This window comes from Colius striatus, chromosome 19 (assembly GCF_028858725.1).
Source record: "Colius striatus isolate bColStr4 chromosome 19, bColStr4.1.hap1, whole genome shotgun sequence".
NCBI classification, from domain to species: Eukaryota; Metazoa; Chordata; class Aves; order Coliiformes; family Coliidae; genus Colius; species Colius striatus.
This window is the reverse complement of record NC_084777.1, coordinates 1,200,300-1,217,548: the sequence shown is the minus strand read 5'-3', so window position 1 is coordinate 1,217,548 and position 17,249 is coordinate 1,200,300. Positions and strand designations below refer to the sequence as shown.

The 17,249-nt window shown below is 60.5% G+C and overlaps 1 protein-coding gene across 1 annotated transcript; it reads right to left on the bottom strand.

The window, feature by feature from the left end:
* Positions 1-298: 298 nt before the first annotated feature.
* On the bottom strand, positions 299-15,853 carry NR5A1 (nuclear receptor subfamily 5 group A member 1). The gene is made up of 6 exons (XM_062011560.1): positions 15,752-15,853; positions 15,170-15,311; positions 11,073-11,713; positions 4,205-4,324; positions 3,579-3,726; positions 299-646 (listed from the first exon to the last, which is right to left on the bottom strand). The coding sequence occupies exons 1-6, from the start codon at positions 15,851-15,853 to the stop codon at positions 399-401; spliced, it is 1,401 nt and encodes a 466-aa protein (XP_061867544.1). The 3' UTR covers positions 299-398.
* Positions 15,854-17,249: the final 1,396 nt, after the last annotated feature.

The following is a 17,249-nucleotide window of genomic DNA, read 5'->3' as shown; positions in this document are numbered from 1 at the left end:
AACCACAACCCAGAGAGGGTCACCTCATCTCTCCCCTGCCCTGTGCACGAGGGGCCCTGAGACGCGGGGCAGGGCTGGGGGAGGGATGGCAGCAGTGTAGAGATGAGGCAGCAGGAGAGGAGCATAAATAGAAAAGCCAGAGCAGGCTCTTCCCTTCCTTTGCACTGCAGAGCTGGGCTGGGTGAGCGGCAGAGCCAGGGGCAGCAGTGCCAATGGGGCCAACGGCCCCACAGCCATCACCCGTCCTTGCTGGGTATTAGAGTAATCCATGTGGGACCTTTCCAATAGTACAGGTTAAATAGCATCACTGAGGAAGGCAGGGTGGGGAGGCAGCAGCAGCCCCCAGCCCCAGGCACACGTGCTGCCCGTGCCGCTGCAGCCCCTGTCCGTGCTGGCGCTCACGTCCGCTTGGCGTGCAGCATCTCGATGAGGAGGTTGTTGCAGGGCACCTCCCCGCTCAGGTGCTTGTGGTAGAGGTACTCCTCAGCCTGCATGCTCAGCGCCCGCACCTCTGCCAGCCGCAGCAGCAGCTGCCGGAACTTGTCCGTGGAGTGTGGGTAATGGCACACGGTGTACTCCAGCAGCGCCGCGTTGGCCTTCTCCTGAGCATCCTTCGCCAGCGTGTGGTTCTCCAGGTACTTCACGTCTGCAAGGGAGGAGGGCAGTGGTGAAACCCTGTCAGACCCACCTCCTGTCCCATTCGTGCCAGCGCCCCTTGCTCAGGAGGAGCCCTGCGCTCCTCACCCCTGCCCCGCTGCTGAAGGGGGATGCCCAAACTCCCTGGCAGCGGGAGGGCCGATGCCCCTCTGCCCTCGCTGCCCAGGAAGCTGCAAAGCCAAAACTGTGTTACCTGCTGCACCCACACAAAGGGATCGTTTCCCTCAGCCCCCTTTAACCGCTGAAGGTCGAGGAAGCGGCTGCATTAATCCCCCCATAAGCCTGCTCTGAGCAGCGTGGTAACCGGGCTCAGCAGCCTGGAGAGCGCCAGTGCCACGGCCGGGCTGCAGGGGCGGCCACACGCTCTGTGTGTGGGCACAAAGCTCTGCGGGCCCTGCCAAGATGCACTTTATCAGATCACCCTTCCCTTTTCACTCCTGCTGCACATTTGCTCCCATTGTGGCCGTCTCCCTTCCAGCCGGGTTGTTGTTATGAAATCTCTTTATCTGCATAAGGTTATTGTGCATGTCATTAAAAAAAGAAGTTATATTGATAAATGTCAAATCTATCCCCTCAGTTGGCTCAACAATAGCTAGTTCTACACGATGAACTCACCTGGTTCTCTGAAAGACCCTATTCACTGTTTAATTGAATATTTGAATAATCTTTTCATTCCTGCAAGGAATAAAGAATGTTGTCCAAATAACATTGACTCACTTCATTTAGAGACACTGCAGCAGTTGCAAAGACTGTCCTGTGACAAAGCCTCCCATCACACATACAGATATGCCTGGGATTATTTCTATGCCCTCAAGTGTTCTTCCTATTCACAGCTCCTTTTGTTTGGGAGAAGCTGCTGATAAATTGCAAACGCTTAAGGGAATGTGGGCTATAAAAGCCTCTCTTCCTCCCCTCCCCAAGAGTAGCTGCTTCATGAATGTAAGTCATGAAATCGAATGATAGGTCAATCCATTAAGGCTCTATTAAGCCCTTCTGTAGAACAAAGCTAACCTGTGCCGTCCTCATAAATATTGCTATTTTGAGAAGCCCTAATTTTAATTAAATCTCTTTACCTGCTCAGGAGAGAAATCTATTTAGAACTCAAATGGCGGCTCTTGTGAGCAGGGCTTGGCTTTGACTGTGCTGTGGCAGAGTGGTAAATGTGGAAATTCTCTTGTTAAAGGCAATTACGTCCTGCACATAATACACAGCCCCATCCTCTACAGCTGAGCCTGCGAAGGGCAAATTACTCCAAGTGAGCTCTGCAATACGGAGAGAAAAAGTTGGATTTGGGGCAAAAAGGATGGATGGGGGATAAAAAAAAAAAGAAAACCCATCGATTTGATTGCATGTCCTCTCTGGAAGCTGCTGCTCAGGGCAAGGGGAGCCGCTGCTGCTGCCCCGGAGGACACTGCTCCTGCTCACGGGGCCGTGCCAGGGGATGCAGGGCTGGGGGTGGCACGGGGGGAATGCCTCTCCTGCTGCTGAGCCCGTGGGGCAGCGGCTGGGAAGGTCCTGGCTCAGCACATGAGCCCCACCAGCTCCTTTATTTCCCATCCTGGGCACTGTTTGTGCCACACCTTATCACTGCTTCAACGGCAAGTTATCGTTATCTAATTTCTCTGGCTTTCAAAACAGCTCTGGAGGAGAAGAAAGCTGCGGGAGGAGATGCTGCAGGTGCAGGATGGGACGGCAGCACAGCTCCTGTGTCCCGAGACACCATCCCTGCCAGGGCCCCACAGCTGCCAGAGCTGCTGCTAACGGGGGCACAACCACAGCAAATCCATGTCAGATCCTTCAGACCTCACCGGCCCTGAGCCCGTTCCCTGGGATCAGGGAATGGATTCCTACATGTCAGTGCTCCCACTTAACCCCAGAGCAGCAGGCTGGCTCCTCAGCAAAGGTTACACACAGTGATGTGACCCCTCCCTCAAGCACAAACTACCAACCCCCCAGCAGTGTCTTTACGGCACAGCCTCTGGCACAGACGCTGGCACAGCCCCCCAGACAGGACCCCGTGGCTGCAGATACACAAGCAGAGGCCGAGGTGTTGGAACAGGGTCAGGGATGGGGATGCAGACTGGGCTGCCCCAAGCTGGGCTCACTGTCCCAGCTCAGGACCAGCACCTGGATGCACCCAAGCACAAGTTCCTGTCCCTGTCCCATCCAGGTGCATGGTTAGCTGCAGCCATGGAGGTGTGGGAGGTGAAGCAGTCACGGTGGCAGAGGTGCCAACAGGAGCACAGCAGCCAGCTGAGCTCCTCACAGGCCTTGCCACCATCCTTGTGCTGGGAGATGAGATCTCTTGCCAGGAGGGGGCTGAGGAGAAGGTGTCAGCACCAGTAATGAAGGCAGCCGGGTAGCCCGGTGTCCCCGTGGAGCTCAGCACCACCCACAGCCACAACACCTCACGAGGTCTGAGAGCAGGAGAGCAGCAAGGCAGCCCCAGGGACGCTGTGAGCTTTGGCAGCAGCTTCCCCAGCTCACGCATATTTTGTCTGGGTGAGGTGGGACCGTGTGAACCCGTCGCCTGGCCGCGACCGCAGGCTCCGGGGCTGAGCCTAATCAGAGGCGCTGCCCAGCACGGGCCCTCTGACGCAAATCCCGGCAGATACAGACTGTCAACAGCCCTGTTTTGCCATGGCCATATCAGCCCGTTGTTTCGCTACCCAGTGCAACCTAAACAGGCTCCAGGGCTGAGGGCAGAGCCCAGCCCCCAGCCAGAGATGCTTCAGACCCCCGAGAGCCGTGGGAGTGGCAGCTCCAGCCCTGCTCCCAGCTCCCTGTTAAAGCCCCACAGCAGCGGCGGGGCTGGGCTCCGGGAGCCTGTGCTCTCCCACCCCTGACCCCCCGCGGCAGCGTGGCCGTGTCTCCCCCCAGCTGACCACCCCTTGTCCCAGAGCTCCCCCCACGGCGCTCACCGAGGCTGAAGAGGATGAGGAACTTGAGGCAGACGAATTCCTGCCGGTCCACCTGGAGCGAGTGCAAGTGCAGGACGAGCTCCTGCGCCTGCAGCATCAGCGTGTTCAGGATGGAGCCAGCCTGGGCTGCAATGGTCGACATGTCCACCTGTGGAAACAAGGGACTGCATCAGCCCCAGACCCCCCAAAGCCCCTGCAGAGCAGAGCACCAGCCCAGGGCTCTGACTGAGAGTTAGGGGCATCAAAGCAAAGGCTGACAGGTGAAACAGGAATGCTGTTTCTCCAGGGCCACTCAAAAGAGAGGGTCCCTTTGCCAGGTGCTGGCACTGCAGGTATCCACATCTCCAAAAAACACCCCTGGGCAGAGAAGAAGCCTCTTCTCACGATTCGTCTCTGCAAGTGCAGGTGTGGCTGGTGATCTTTCCATGAGATACATCGTTCCTCAGAACCAGAGGCTGGATGGCACGACAGGATGGGATGGGATGGGATGGGATCCTCTGCACAAACCGTCCCCAAGTGCAGCAAATCAACTGGCCCACCCCATGCTGGGTTGGCCACACTGAGCCAGCAGTAAGAGAACTCCCCCCGTGCCGCGTCCTGCCCCAGGGGCCGTCCCCAGCACTCACCTCCTGGCCAGTGACCAGCAGCACGCTGTGCTCCTTGCCGTGCTGCAGCTGCCGGTACACGTGGTCAAACACCAGCAGCTCACTCCAGCAGTTCTGCAGCAGCTTCATCTGGTCGCCCACCTGGAACAGAGCGGAGCCGCGCCGCTGTCACCGTCACACCGGGGCACGGCCGCAGGCACACTGGGCTGGATGGGGCCGGGCTGTCCCGGGCCCTGCACCCCCCCTCCAACCCCCAGCCCGGTGTTTGAGGATCAGCCACACGCCAGCCCTGCAGCAGCACTGCCTCAAGCTCACACCATCAGCTGCTACCTTAGTGTTGGACCTGAGCAGGACTCATACCCGTGTCTCACCCTGAGCACAACAGAAAGCAGTTTTCTAGCTGGATGGCATCAGTGTCAAAAAAATTAACCTGTTTTCATTGCTCAAGTGCCCAGAAGCACAGCAAGTCCAGTTATTGGAGCCGTGACACGAAGCAGGGAAGTGGGTGAGGCCCTTTGACACCAGGATGAGCAATGCCTTGGCATGGACACAGCATCACTTGGGTGTTGGAGAGCTGACAAACCTTTCCCTCCCACCGAGGCCCCCAGGTGATTTGAGCTGGGAGACTTGCCCAGCCCCAGGGCTGCTTTGTGCCCATCTCAGGGAGTGCAGGGGGCATCCCTTGCCTCCCTCAAGAATCCATCTCCTCCAGGCAGGATGGGACTTTGTACTCCAGGACTCTGTCCCTGACCCTCACAGCCTGCCAAAAGCCCTGTTTATTAAGAACCTGGAGCCCTCCTCACCCCTGCTGCCTGCAGAGCACTCCCCAAAGTCACACACCGATACACAGGAATGGCAACCTGACCCTGAGCAAGCTCCCAGATGATGCATCTGATTAACAAAACGTTCATTGCAAAGCCCTGGTCTGGCTGCCGCTCTCCACATCTGCCCCAGTCTGCCCCTGCCAGTGTGCCGAGGCTGGATGCTGTGCCTGCTTGTTTATGTCCCTGACGGGGGGGACTGTGGCAGGGAGAGGAGGAGCTGGGCCAGGCAGCTGCGTGGAGGCGGCTCTGAAGCAGCTCAGGGTGTTTGGGTGGCACTTGCTGGCTCTTATCAGCGCAAGTTTTTCCCCACCAGCCACAACCTCCCTAACAACCTCATGCCTGCCACTGCCTGCAGTGAGAGGCTCGGCCCAAGACACAAAGCAGAAGGAGCTCCAGAGCCGTCGGGCTGCAGGCAGCGACAGGCAGGACGAGCTGCCAGAGCCAAGGGGAGCGTTTGGCAGCGCCCTGTGCCTGTTGTCAGGGACTTGGGGCACGCTGCCACCCACCTCGGGCAGCAGGCAGGAGGCACAGCCCTCGGCTGCCTTCCCCACTGAGAACCACCACGGGTCACTGGCAGCATCCCCTCGGCACCGCTCTCCACAGGACCCCAGCTCCTGTCTGCAAAGAGCCGAGCCCCTGCCCTGGGCAGAGCCCCCTCTCCTGCAGGGACAGGGCCGGGGGTTATCAGTAACACCTCCCTGCAGAGCAAATTCAGCGCCTGCAGAAGAGCTCTGCAGTGCCATTGTGCTTGTTGCCTTTAATAGAAGGAAGACAGATGCAGTATCACAGGACTGGATAATACCCTCGTTTTGCTGAAGAGGCTGCAATAAACCAGGGCTGGGAGATTGCAAAAGGGATGGAAGTCAGATGAGAAAGAGCTTTATGGCCTCAGTGGCCGGCAGTGCCCGTGAGCCACCAGCATTTGCTCCCCAGGTGCGGCGGGTGGCCGGAGCCGCAGGGAGGGAGACGAGGTGCCGAGGGCAGCAACGGCGGCTGCGGGTTCTGCTCCTGCCCAGCGGCACAGGCTTGCCTGCAGCACAGTGCCATGGGCACCACGGGGCTGCACGGCCGAGCCCAGCACCACGTCACCCAAACTGGCACAGGAGCCACGGCACACGGCCCCACAGCACAGACCCTGATGGTTCTGCCCAGCTGCTGAACAAAGCACTGGGGAAAAGCTCCTTCTGCATCGAAACAAGGTGGAGATTTTCTGCATAGGTGATGCCCTCAGGCCCAGGGTGAGTGGCTGTAGCTGTGGTGAGCCCTGGCAGGGAGCACAGCTGCAACCTCCAGCCCAGTTCAGTCACGGTGTTGTTTTGGAAGCTCCTTCCTGTGCCTCATTCCTGAGCCAGACGAGCTCTGGAAGAGACAGGCTGAAGGTTTTGCCCTGAAAATGGTTTTAGAAAATTAATCTTTTCCAAATGGAAGCATTTTAAACCATTTTGAGATGTTATTCCTTTAAAAGCTACTAATTGGCTTCTCCCAAACTCTGCCAGGGGGTTCAGCTCCCTCAGCAGAGCAGGGCAGGGCAGGGCAGACCTCTCCCTGCATCCCCTCAGCAGCACATTGTGCCTTGCCTGGCTGTTGTGTGGCTGTTCCTGGGAGCATGGCAGTGCCCTAGAGCCACATGGCCATGGCACTGGGGTCCAGGGATCCCAGCCCTGCCCGTGCTCCCGCTGTGCCTGTGCCCTGGGCTGGGGAGGCAGTGGGCATCCCACACAGCCCCACTCCCACCGCTGCAGGGGGCTCCTGGCTGGAGCTCAGCTCCCCAGTGCCCAAGCACCAGCCTGGCCTCCCAGCAGGAGAGGGCTACTAATGGCCACTCAGAGTCCATCAGTCCTCCCAGCCAGGCAGCACACACACACACACACTCTTGCCTTTAAAAGTTAAGCAAAGGATCTTCCTCCTTTAATGTCAAGGCTTTTCATCAGAGTGCTTTATCAAGGACCTGATGCAAGCTGTCTTTAAGAGGTGAAGTTTGTTTGAAAGCAAGCATTTAACCCATTCACAGAGCACCACAGCAGAACCCTCCCCAAGCAGGGAGAGCCCTTCCCTGCTGCCCACAGCCAAGGGGGCTGTGCTGCTGCTCTGAGACCCACACAAATGTGCTTTCCCTGCAGCAAACGGGCTGGGGCTGCAGCCAGCGGGGAGGCAGCGTGTGGGGGGCATGGCTGGTGCTGCCCTGCTGCAGGGCTCTCATGCAGATGTTGTTTTAAACCTCCTGCAACCCTCCCTGTGGCTTTGCAGGCATGAGGGGAGGAAGACCCTGGAAGGGTTGGGGGTCCCCAAACTGTACCCAAGCCAACCCAGAGCCTGAGCATCCCAAAGCCAAACCCCTGTGGGATGGCTGCACTCACTGCTCCCCACACAGCCCATCCAGAGCCTCCCCCTCCTCAGGTACTGCCCCTGCCCTCAAACATCCCAGCAATCCTGTGAGCAGTCACTCACCAGCAGTCCCACTTTGCTCAGAAGCCCTGGGGGATCCCAGAACATGGACCCTCAGCCCCTCCTCACTCAGCCTCAACACCACAGGCACGAGGAGTCCCAAGAGGCTTCCAACCAACCTTCATCCCAGGTCCCTCTCTGAGCCTCCTCTCAGGTCACTGCTGCAGGATCTGCCCCAGCAGCTCTCACACAGGTGCACAGCACAGGCCAGTTACTGGCTGGGAGGAGGATCCATCACTTAAAAGCAGATTACCATCCCCCAGGCACCTGCAGTCCTCCAAGCATCAGGTGTTAATGATCAGTGCAGCTCCCTGCCTCCCTGCCCAGATACCACCACCATGGGCATCTTACACTGAAATACCACCAAGATCAGTGCAGCAGGGCCAGGATCTCATCTCCTGACTGGCAGAGCACGCTGCTGTAGCCCAGGCTACTGCATGTTGCTGGGCTGCCTGGGCACTATGCCTGTGTGTGCCTGGGAGCCGGGGCAAGGCAGGGCTGTGCTGGCCAGGCCGGCAGCAGGCAGGGAGAGCCGTCACATTTCCCCCAGTGCAGGGGCTGCTAAACATTGCTGCAGCATCCACCACCAGAAGGAGATCTTAAATCTGCCAAAACCGCTCTGGCTGTTGGCCAGGAGATGGGGGTCAAGATGACCCACGCACGCTACAGGCAGAGAAGCGACTGACTACAAATAGGCTTCAGTGCAGCTCTGAGATCTCCGAGGAGCAGTGAGTGGGGAGCAGCACAGCAGCCAGAGCCAGGGACGTGCAGGACCCCCATGGCAACCTCGGCTCACACCCCACTGTGCTTGCTGGGAGGACGAGAAGGGGCTGGGAAGGGGATGGCACCAGCCCACGTCCAGCAGCGACCAGCTGCACGCCCAGCCCAGCCTGCGGGCTGAAACCACAGCAATTGGTTTAACGCTCCCAGCTGTTCATCCCAATCTAAAGGTCACAGCACCCCTGTGTGCACCGTGCTTCTATGTACGTGTGGCAGTAACACCCTGTAAACCAGGCAGGGCAGCAAGGGTGTGCATAAAGCACACCAAACCAGACACAACGTGAGCCTGCAAGCAAGTGAGCATGTGTGTGTGTATGAGAGAGTGTGTGTGTGTGTGTGTGTGTGTGTGTGTGTGTGTGTGTGTGTGTGTGTATTTGTCTGTGTGTGCCTGTGTGTGCATCTCTCTGTCTGTCTCCATATAGATATAAAAAAATTACATCTGAAAGGACAAAGTTGCCTGAGACTCACGACCCAACAAAATATATTTCACCCCCGGCCCATATTTTTCTTCCTGAAGAGCTGCTGCAAATCTTGCCTCAGTCCTGACACATCTCATCTAGACTCAGTTAAAGTTGGTATTTATGGGCGCCAGCGCTGACCTCTCCCCCCTGGGCCCGCGCGGCCCCGCACGGCGCTGCCTGCCCGGCCCTCCATAAACAAGCGGCCCCCAAATCCCCCTCTGCCTCGTGCCGTTATTAGTCCTGCTCCGAAGGCCAGCGCAGTCCGTAATTCTCTGCCTGGTGACACGGGATGAACGCCGCGACATCAGTCTCCGCGGCGGATTGGCACGGGGACCCTCGTTTGTCAGTGGCAGACTGACAGAATTACTGGCCCTTAAATGAAACGATATATCTGGGAAGTTAAATCTGTTTTCAATCTGACTGCCCCGCGCCTGCGGGCGGACGTGGCGTGTGAGCCGATGTCAAGAGGCCGTTAGCCCGTCTGCCCCCCTTCCCCTGGCACGGCCGAGGGGCCTGGGGGGGCTCTCCCTGGTGCCACCCCGCCGGGCGATGGCCAAGCACCCGCTGTGCCGCTGCCCCCCACCGGGCTGCTGCTGTGGGGATGGGCATGGCAACGAGACCTGCCAGGTCCAGGGGGACCTGCTGCCTGGACAGGGAGCAAAGGCGGGTCCCTTGGCCCCCCAGGGTCTGCTCCCTGGGCTCCCCGCGAGGCCTGGGGGAGAAGCCACCTGGCTGCAAAACCGCCTTTGGCAGGAGCACGCGGACGCTGGAGGTGTTCAGGCAGGGGACACCGTGCACGGGGTTTCCATCTCAAATCCTGCACCTCCTCCCTGCCTGGCACCAGCCCAGCCCAGTGCCCTTCCAGCACGGGGCACCACACCAGCCTCAGCCCTTGGCAGGGTGGGGATGGAGACATCCCCTTCACCAGCCATCCCCAGGGCTGGAGGGTGCTGCTGGCATCCCGTGCTCTGGGCACCGGGCAGGGAGCTGCCTGTGTGATGGCCATCGATCTCTGAGATCAGGATTTTACTCCCTGCTTGAGGGCTTTAGGGGGAAGCCATAAACTCTGCACTACCAGGAGTTCATTTACCGCCCCAGCAGCTGTTTGGTTTTATGTGCTGGGCTGGAGCAGAAGCAGGGCTTCAGGAGCTGCAGATCAGCTTCCCAGTGGCTTCTCTCCACATGCCCAAGGGAAAAGCACCGTCCCACACCTGGGAGGACACACTGTGCAGGGAGCAGCCGTCAGCCCTGGCACCTTCCCTGGGCACGGTGAGAGCTGTGCCCTGCTCCTGGCAGGGTGCTGGTGGCCCTGCCCCGGTGAGGCTCTGGGGCTGCCTTTCCCGCGGGAGGAGAAGCGCCTGTCGCCGTGGATGCACAGGGAAACAGCCTCTTTTGGTGGTGCAATCGGGCTGACAATGGAGTTACAAGGCTACACAGCAGCACAGCTGGGAGCTGAATTTACACTGTTTACAATATCTCCTGCAAAACAACAACCACCCTGTTCCCAAAATTCAGGCTGGACACTGATATGATTGAAACAAACCCGACCCACCCCCACAATGCCGCTTCCTGACACTGTTCTGGCGCTATTTTGAGTGGAGAGGCTTTGCCACACTCAGCCCCACGGCACCACGTGAGGTGGGCACAGGGAAGAGCTTGGCCCCATCCTGGGGCAGCCGGGCAGCCCAGCCTCATGCTGGAAGCATGGGAAGGTGCTCAGCTCTCCCACACACCTCTGGATGTGGCTCTCTGGAGGTTTGGCCACATTGCAAAGTTCTCTCTTTCATTTTAACATCAATTTGTGACCTCAGGTCAGCCCAGGCCGTGAGTGGAAAATGCCTGAAAGCTTGGCAAGGTTTGGCGGATGGCAGAAGCTGCCCTGCTAACCCTGCCCTTGGCCCCAGTAAGTATTCAGGGGCATTTGCTGGTGGGGATGGCCCATGGGACAGGGCTCAGCTGCACATCCCCCAGGGCCACTGGCAGCAGAGGTGGCTCTGGAGGGGCTCCGTGGTGGCCCTGGCCAGCCCAGCCCTGGCTGCCTGGTGCTAACAGGCACCCACTTGACAGCATCAATTTTCCTCCTAAAGGCAGAGGAGAGAATTGTCTCAGCTATAATTCCTCAACGTTACATTTTTCAGTTATACCTTGAGCCTGACACCGCAGTCACTCCGTGGCAATGGCCGCACCAGCTGCCCTGCCGTGGTGGATCTGCAGCCATCGCCCCACGCCGACGGCAGCAACGGCACCATGGGCACCTCAGCACACCCGCGGCACTGCCAGCCCCAGGGCATCACCCTCTCCTCACGGCACCCCAGCCCCAGCACCATCTGCCTCCCATCACCCTTCCAGCATCCCTCCCCTCGCCGCGGAGGCTCCTACCTCCAGCTCCTTGAAGAAGATGCAGCTCCGTGCCCACTCCACGATGGAGAAGAGGGTCTGGTCAGCCATCTTGCACATGAGGCCGAAGGTGCTGAGCTTCTCGTGCCGGCCTTTGCCTTGCTCCTGCTGCAGGCAGGCCAGAATCCGTGCCTTCACCTGGGCCTCGTCAGGCTCCAGCTGCAGCAGCTTCAGGATGACCTCGGGGATGTCGGGGGGGGAGCTGCTGGGGTAGGTCTCTGGGTACACGTAGGCGGGCAGGGACTCGTGCATGTTTGTGTAGTGGTCTGGGTACTCGGACTTGATGGTGCGGTTGGGGAAGGAGGGGTAGTGGTAGGCGGGCAGCGGCGCGTGGCTGGGCACAGTCATTCCCAGGGACGGCGTCCCGTAGGGGCTGCGCTCGTAGTCGACGGGAGCCAGGGCAGCGGGGTTGGGTGGCAAGGTCTTGGACATGGCGTGGATGCTGTGGATGGTGGAGGACAGGCTGTAGTCGTTCTGCACCGGGGTCATGATCTGAGGCACCGTCTCCAGCTTGAAGCCGTTGGCACGGATCAAAGCTTTCTTCTGCTGCTTTAAGGCACGGTCCCGCTTGTACATGGGCCCAAACTTGTTCCTCCCTCCGCGCATCCGATCCGCACGCACGGCTGGGGACAGACAGGGCAGAGGCTGCAGTCAACCTGCACGGAGGGACACCAGTGCTGCACGGGGAGGGGGCACTTTGGTGGCAAACAAGGCTTGGGGACAAGGGAGAGACCTTCCCAGAAAGCTGCTGGCAGGCTGTGCTGCTGCCAGCCCGGCCGTGCACACCACGGGTGTGACATGGCAGGCTCGGGTGCCTGGCCCCGGCTCTTGCCTTGCTGGTGTCACCCTCAGAGCCTCTGGGAATCGCGGGAAAGGAAGAGACAAAAGGCTTTATGAAAGGGGCTGGGGGATAAAGCAGCTTGCACTGTTCACAGGTCGAGGGGACAGCCCATAGAGCCCAGGCAGACGAGGGGACTCAACACTCACTTTCAATTTTATGACCCCTGACTGCTCTAGCCCTGGGATGTCCTTGTTTCTGCCAAGCCTGGGACCCACAGCCCTCTTGGGACCCCGGTTTTCCTGCATCCAGGCTGCACATGCTTCTTTGCTGCAAATTTCAGCCCCTTTCCTAGGCAGCACAGCCATCAGGTCCCCCCAGGGTCACTGCACCCCCTGGCAGGGCTGTGCCAGCTTTTGGGCAGGACACTGCCCGTCCCTGACAGATATCAGCTTTGGCCCAGGGGCTCTGCTGCAGCATCCCACTGGCAGAGTCCCTCTGACCGCCCCGGCACAGTCTCCCAGCAGCAGGAAAGCAGATGTTTCCTCCAAAGCCCAAAAGAAACCCAAGAATGTGTCAGTGTGCGAGGCAGCAGGTGCTTCTCTGCAGCAGGAGCCGCGCTCCTGGGGCTGCTGCCCCAGCCCACCCTTAGAAGAGCCTCAGCTCGCTGGAAGCCCGGAGCTGGACGGCGGTGTGCAGGGTTGGAGCACAGCCCGCAGCCTTAGCATCAAAGGGAAAAAACCCTCGGCTAGTTTTGGTCCCTGCTGACAGCAGGCGGGGTCTTGCTTTTGTGTCTCAGCTGTTACCTCTGCCTCTCTTTCGCCTACTTATCCTGAGGCCACTAGAAGCTCAGCCAGCCCCCCCAGAGAGCCAGGACACCTCCCAAACTCTCCTCGGGCAGGCTGGAAACGCAGGAGCGTCACAGGAGCAGCAGCATTTCCAGGGCGAGCAGGAATGTGCTCCCAAGGGAGCCACCCCACGCTTCCTCCCTCATTCTTTATTCATGAAAACAGCATCTTGCTGGGAGCAGGGCAGCCAGAGGCATCCTCTGAGGAGAGGGAGTCTGTGGTTCCCCTGCTCCTGAAAGCCTGCCCACGTGCTTCTGGGACACAGAGAGCTGCCCTAGGGCACTTAACTTCAGGGGTACCAGGGAGACAGCCCAGTCAGCCTGTGTGGTGGCCCTGCTGGGATACCCCAAGGACAGATCCCCAAGGGCTGAGAGCCCCTCACTGAGCAGCGTCCTCAGCCACACACCCAGTGATGCCAGAGAACACCGAAACCTCCAAAACCTTTGGGATAACACAACTCCCACCCCCTGAAACTAATGTGTTTCCACCACGGCTCGAAGCTGGGCTCAGCGATGCCCAGGGATTGCATCCCACACAGACCCTGTGCCCCTGGGCAGGGAGGCACAGGCAGGGACCTCACAGCCCCTCCGCAGCAGCCACCACACACCTTCCCCCTCTCACACGGACACAAAGGGAGAAGAGGCCTTTTAATTCCCTCCTCTGCTTTTTCTGCTGTTTGTGCCTCCCTTGGAATCAGGAACAACTTGCTGGCTGCCAGAAAGTGACCAGTGCACCCCAGCCTCTGGGCTCTGAGTGGAGCTGCCCTGGAAGCATCTACACCCCCAGCACCTCCCCAAAACCATCAGCAGTCAGCCCCCAAGCCCCACACCTGGTGCAGGACCAGCTCCCAGCCCTTCACTTGCCTCCATCTCACCACTGCTCCTGCTCACTGCCTGCTGAGCTCTGTCTCCCCTCACTCTCCTCACCCTTCCACAGGCATAGAGGGGCCCGTGGGGAGGCCTGGGGTGTGGGCAGGCTTGGGCCAGGTTTGTGATGCCCTCCCCAGAGAGGCTCCACTGCAGCTTCCTCTCGGGCACTTTGAAGGGAGCCTGTGTCAAAACTCTGCCTTAAAGCTCAGCCATCTGCAGTTTGCTTTTGTCCCACGGACACAGAACCTCAAGTTCCCTGCCCAAAAATACCAGGAGCTGAGGGAAGGTGGGCTCCAGTTTTAACCAGATGAGAAATGGTCCCACAGGAATACGACTCTCCTCTGAGTGATCCCCTTGAGCTGCAGGGCTTGGCCAAGGAGCTAACAGCAAAAATCCACCAAAAAAAAGGCTGTTTGGGAGAAGAAGCCACGGGCCACAGGAGCTCCACGGTGAGCAAGACAAAAACTACTGGAAAGGGGCAAATTGGGACCATGCCTGTGCCTCCCAGCCAGCCCAAGCGCTGCCCCTGCCTGCCCCAGCAGCCCCCAGCACCCAAATTCTCCTGGCACACGGATCAAAACTGCCAGAGCACACACAGATTGAGTCAGGGCACCAGTAACTCCAGTCCAGGGAACAAAATGAAACTGGGATCTGTTTGGAGACAGGGCTGAAAGGCAGCCCACCCCGGGAGTGTGCAAGGGCTGATTCTGCAGCTGGATGTTGTGTCTGACTCCCGCAGCTCTGCTCTCCTCCCGCCCCGGGCAGCGGCGGCTCGGCGAGCGCAGCCTCCGGATTAACGGCTCCGGGCTCCCGGCGGGCAGAGCCGGGCAGCTGAGGGGCTCAGCCCGGCCGGGCACCCGCTGCTGTCACCCACTGCAAAATGTAAACGATTTCAGGGCAGAAGAGGTGGGGGGGTGGCTGACTCGGGCCGGGGAGGGCTTCCCTCTGCATCTGCTCTTGCTTTGCAGTCACTTGCCAGCGATCTGTCCCCCTAAATGTATTTCGTTGCCCCCCGCTAAGCGTTTGCAGAAACCACAACACAGCACTTGGGGATGTTGGGGCCCGACTCTGATCTCGGTCGGAATCGACTTGTCCAGCAGGAGCGAGGTGCAGCGAGGGGGCTGTAATTGCACTCCCCGAGTCACACAACATAGCCGTTACACTAAAACTGTCACCGAGAGGAAAAATAGAGACAGGACGTGGTGGTTCTGCAGCAGTTTTGTTGCGAGCCCCATCGTTTCCAACGTTTTGCTTAAGCCTCGGCTTCTGGAAATACGTGCTTAAGGAAAACAATAATTTCTACGCTATTTCCCAACCGTTCTGCCAGCGAAGAAAATCCGGGAAAGTTGAAGCTGCAGCGGCCAAAACCCCCGGGGAAACGAAACAAAACCAGAAAAAGCAAAAGCGGGAGGCGACGCGAAAAAACGAAATGTTTTTTAACTTAGGAGGGAAAAACGGAATCGAAGCGGCCGCGGGAATTAGCGGCCCCGGGACGCGGCAGGGAGAGGGCGGCCGCCGCCGGGGGCCCCGCGCAGCCCCGCGCACCCCCGGCCCCTCCGCGGCCGCGGACCGTGCCAGCCCTACCTTCCAGGCGCATCCCCACGGTGAGGCACTTCTGGAAGCGGCAGTACGGGCAGCGCTTGCGCTGGGTCTTGTCGATCTTGCAGTTCTGGCTCTCGGTGCAGGTGTAGTGCTTGTTGTTCTGCACCGTCCGCTTGAAAAAGCCCTGCGGCGGGCGGCGATGCGGCGGGCACCGGCACCGGCATCAGCATCCCGCGGCCGGCATCGGTATCCCGCCGCCCCGGCGCCCCGTCCCCGCCGGCGCTTCCGACGGAGCCTCCCGCCGCGGCCGCGCTCCCGTCCCGCCGCCCAGCGCGAACCCGCCGCTAACGAAAACGGGCGAGCAGCGGCCCGCGGGCGGTCCCGCTGCCCCGGCCCCTGCGGAGCTCCGTCCCTGCTTCCCGCACAGCCCCGGGCGCCTCTCCCGCCAGCAGCGTTCCCCGCACAGCCCCGCTCCCCGCACGGCCCCGGCCGCCGTTCGCCGGTTCCCGCAGGGCGCCGGTCCGTGCGCAGCCCCGGTCCCGTTTCTCCGGCCCCGCACAGCCCCGGTCCCTTTTCCCCGGCCCCGCACAGCCCCGGCCCCGCACAGCCCCGGCCGGCTCCTACCTTGCAGCTCTCGCAGGTGAGCAGCCCGTAGTGGTACCCGGAGACCTTGTCCCCGCAGACCGGACAGAGCTCGTCCAGGTCCTCATCATAGGAATAGTCCATCCCCTCCGGCGGCCCTGCTGCGGGACAAGCCAGCGGGTCAGCGGGACCGGGATGGGAGCGCGGCCGCAGCCCCTGCGCCGGGTGCGGAGCGGGAGCGCGGCGCGGCGGAGACCGAGCGGCAGCTGCCGGAGCCGGAGCCCTTTATAGCGCCTGGAAGAGCATCTCCATGTTGGTGCGGGCGGGCGGCCAGCCCCCCGGGGGCTGGGGAACCTCCTCTGGGGAGAGCGGGTGGCTCACGGCACCGGAGAAGGGGTGGGGGCGGAGGGACCTGCCGCGGGGACCCAGCGACACGGGGCCCCAGGGACACGGGGCCGGGGCCACGCTCTGCCCCGCTGCTGGGGAAGCTGCTCGGCCAGGCCTCGGGGCACCTCTCTGCAGGAAGGGGTATAAAATCCTCCCTGCTCCTCCGGGGCTGGTGCAGGTGCCCCACGTCATCCCCGGGGAGCAACAAGCCCCTCGTGTCCCCGGGCATCCAGCCTGCAAGCAGCAGGGCCAACGTGGGAACCGGGAGTCTCACGGACTAAAGCACAGTTAAACATGTCTGAGCAAGAAGACCCTGCAGTCAGCCCTGTTTGGTGCACAGCCCCTGGGTCCCCGTCACCCAGCACCAGGTCCTGCAGCCATCCAGCTGCGGGGAGATGCTCACTGAGCCCCGGGAGAGCTGCGTGAGGAGCACTGGGGAGCGCAGCAGCTCCTGACACCTCCTCTGTGGCCGCTACGAACGAGGTGATGGTTCAGACTCAGCATGGGCCACCTCACAGGGAGCAGCCGCTGCCAACGGTGTCCTGGTTGGCCTGTCAGACAGCGGCTGTTCACATCCCTTCGTGTTTCAGGATTTCTAATGAGATGTTCCATGACGCCAGCGGGAGCACAGGCACAGCAGCACCCATGCTCCCAGCACGTCCTGTTTATCGGGATGCTCCCAGGCCAGCTGGCCACACGCTGCAGCCCAGGCGCTTGGCCACGGGGAGCTCAAGGCTCTGCCTCAGAGCTGGGCACTGGAGATGAATCCATCCCATCAGAGCTGACTTGCTCAGTCAGGAGACCCTTCATGGCTGCTGCGGGGTTGCAGCCTGTCCCAGCACGGGCAGGAGCCTGCTGCCAGCACAGCCTGTGCGCTGGGAGCTCTGATTTACGGTGTTCTGATGCCGAAGGAGCTGCAGGGAGGGGGTAGCAGCGCAGGGGCCTGAGGCTGTGGGTGCCTGGAGCTCCCACCCAGCTGAGGGCTGTGCTGCTGCCGGCGCCTGCGAGGGGTGGCCGTGGGGCCCACGCGGCTCATGGTACACCAGTCGTCCCTTCCCTCGCCCCACACAGCCGCAGCTCCGCGGGTGCGGCGGGTAGGAAGCGGCGCTGGCAGGGAGAGTGGCCAGCAGGAAACTGGCTCGGCAGAGCATCG

Bases quoted from the DNA above. Each gene is read 5' to 3' on its own strand.
- NR5A1 (XM_062011560.1), bottom strand. From the start codon at position 15,853: ATGGACTATTCCTATGATGAGGACCTGGACGAGCTCTGTCCGGTCTGC. The intron at 3,727-4,204 runs GTGAGTGCTGGG...TTGTTTCCACAG, and splicing joins TGCTGGTCACTGGCCAGGAG to GTGGACATGTCGACCATTGC. The intron at 647-3,578 runs GTGAGCGCCGTG...CCTCCCTTGCAG, and splicing joins CCTCATCCTCTTCAGCCTCG to ACGTGAAGTACCTGGAGAAC.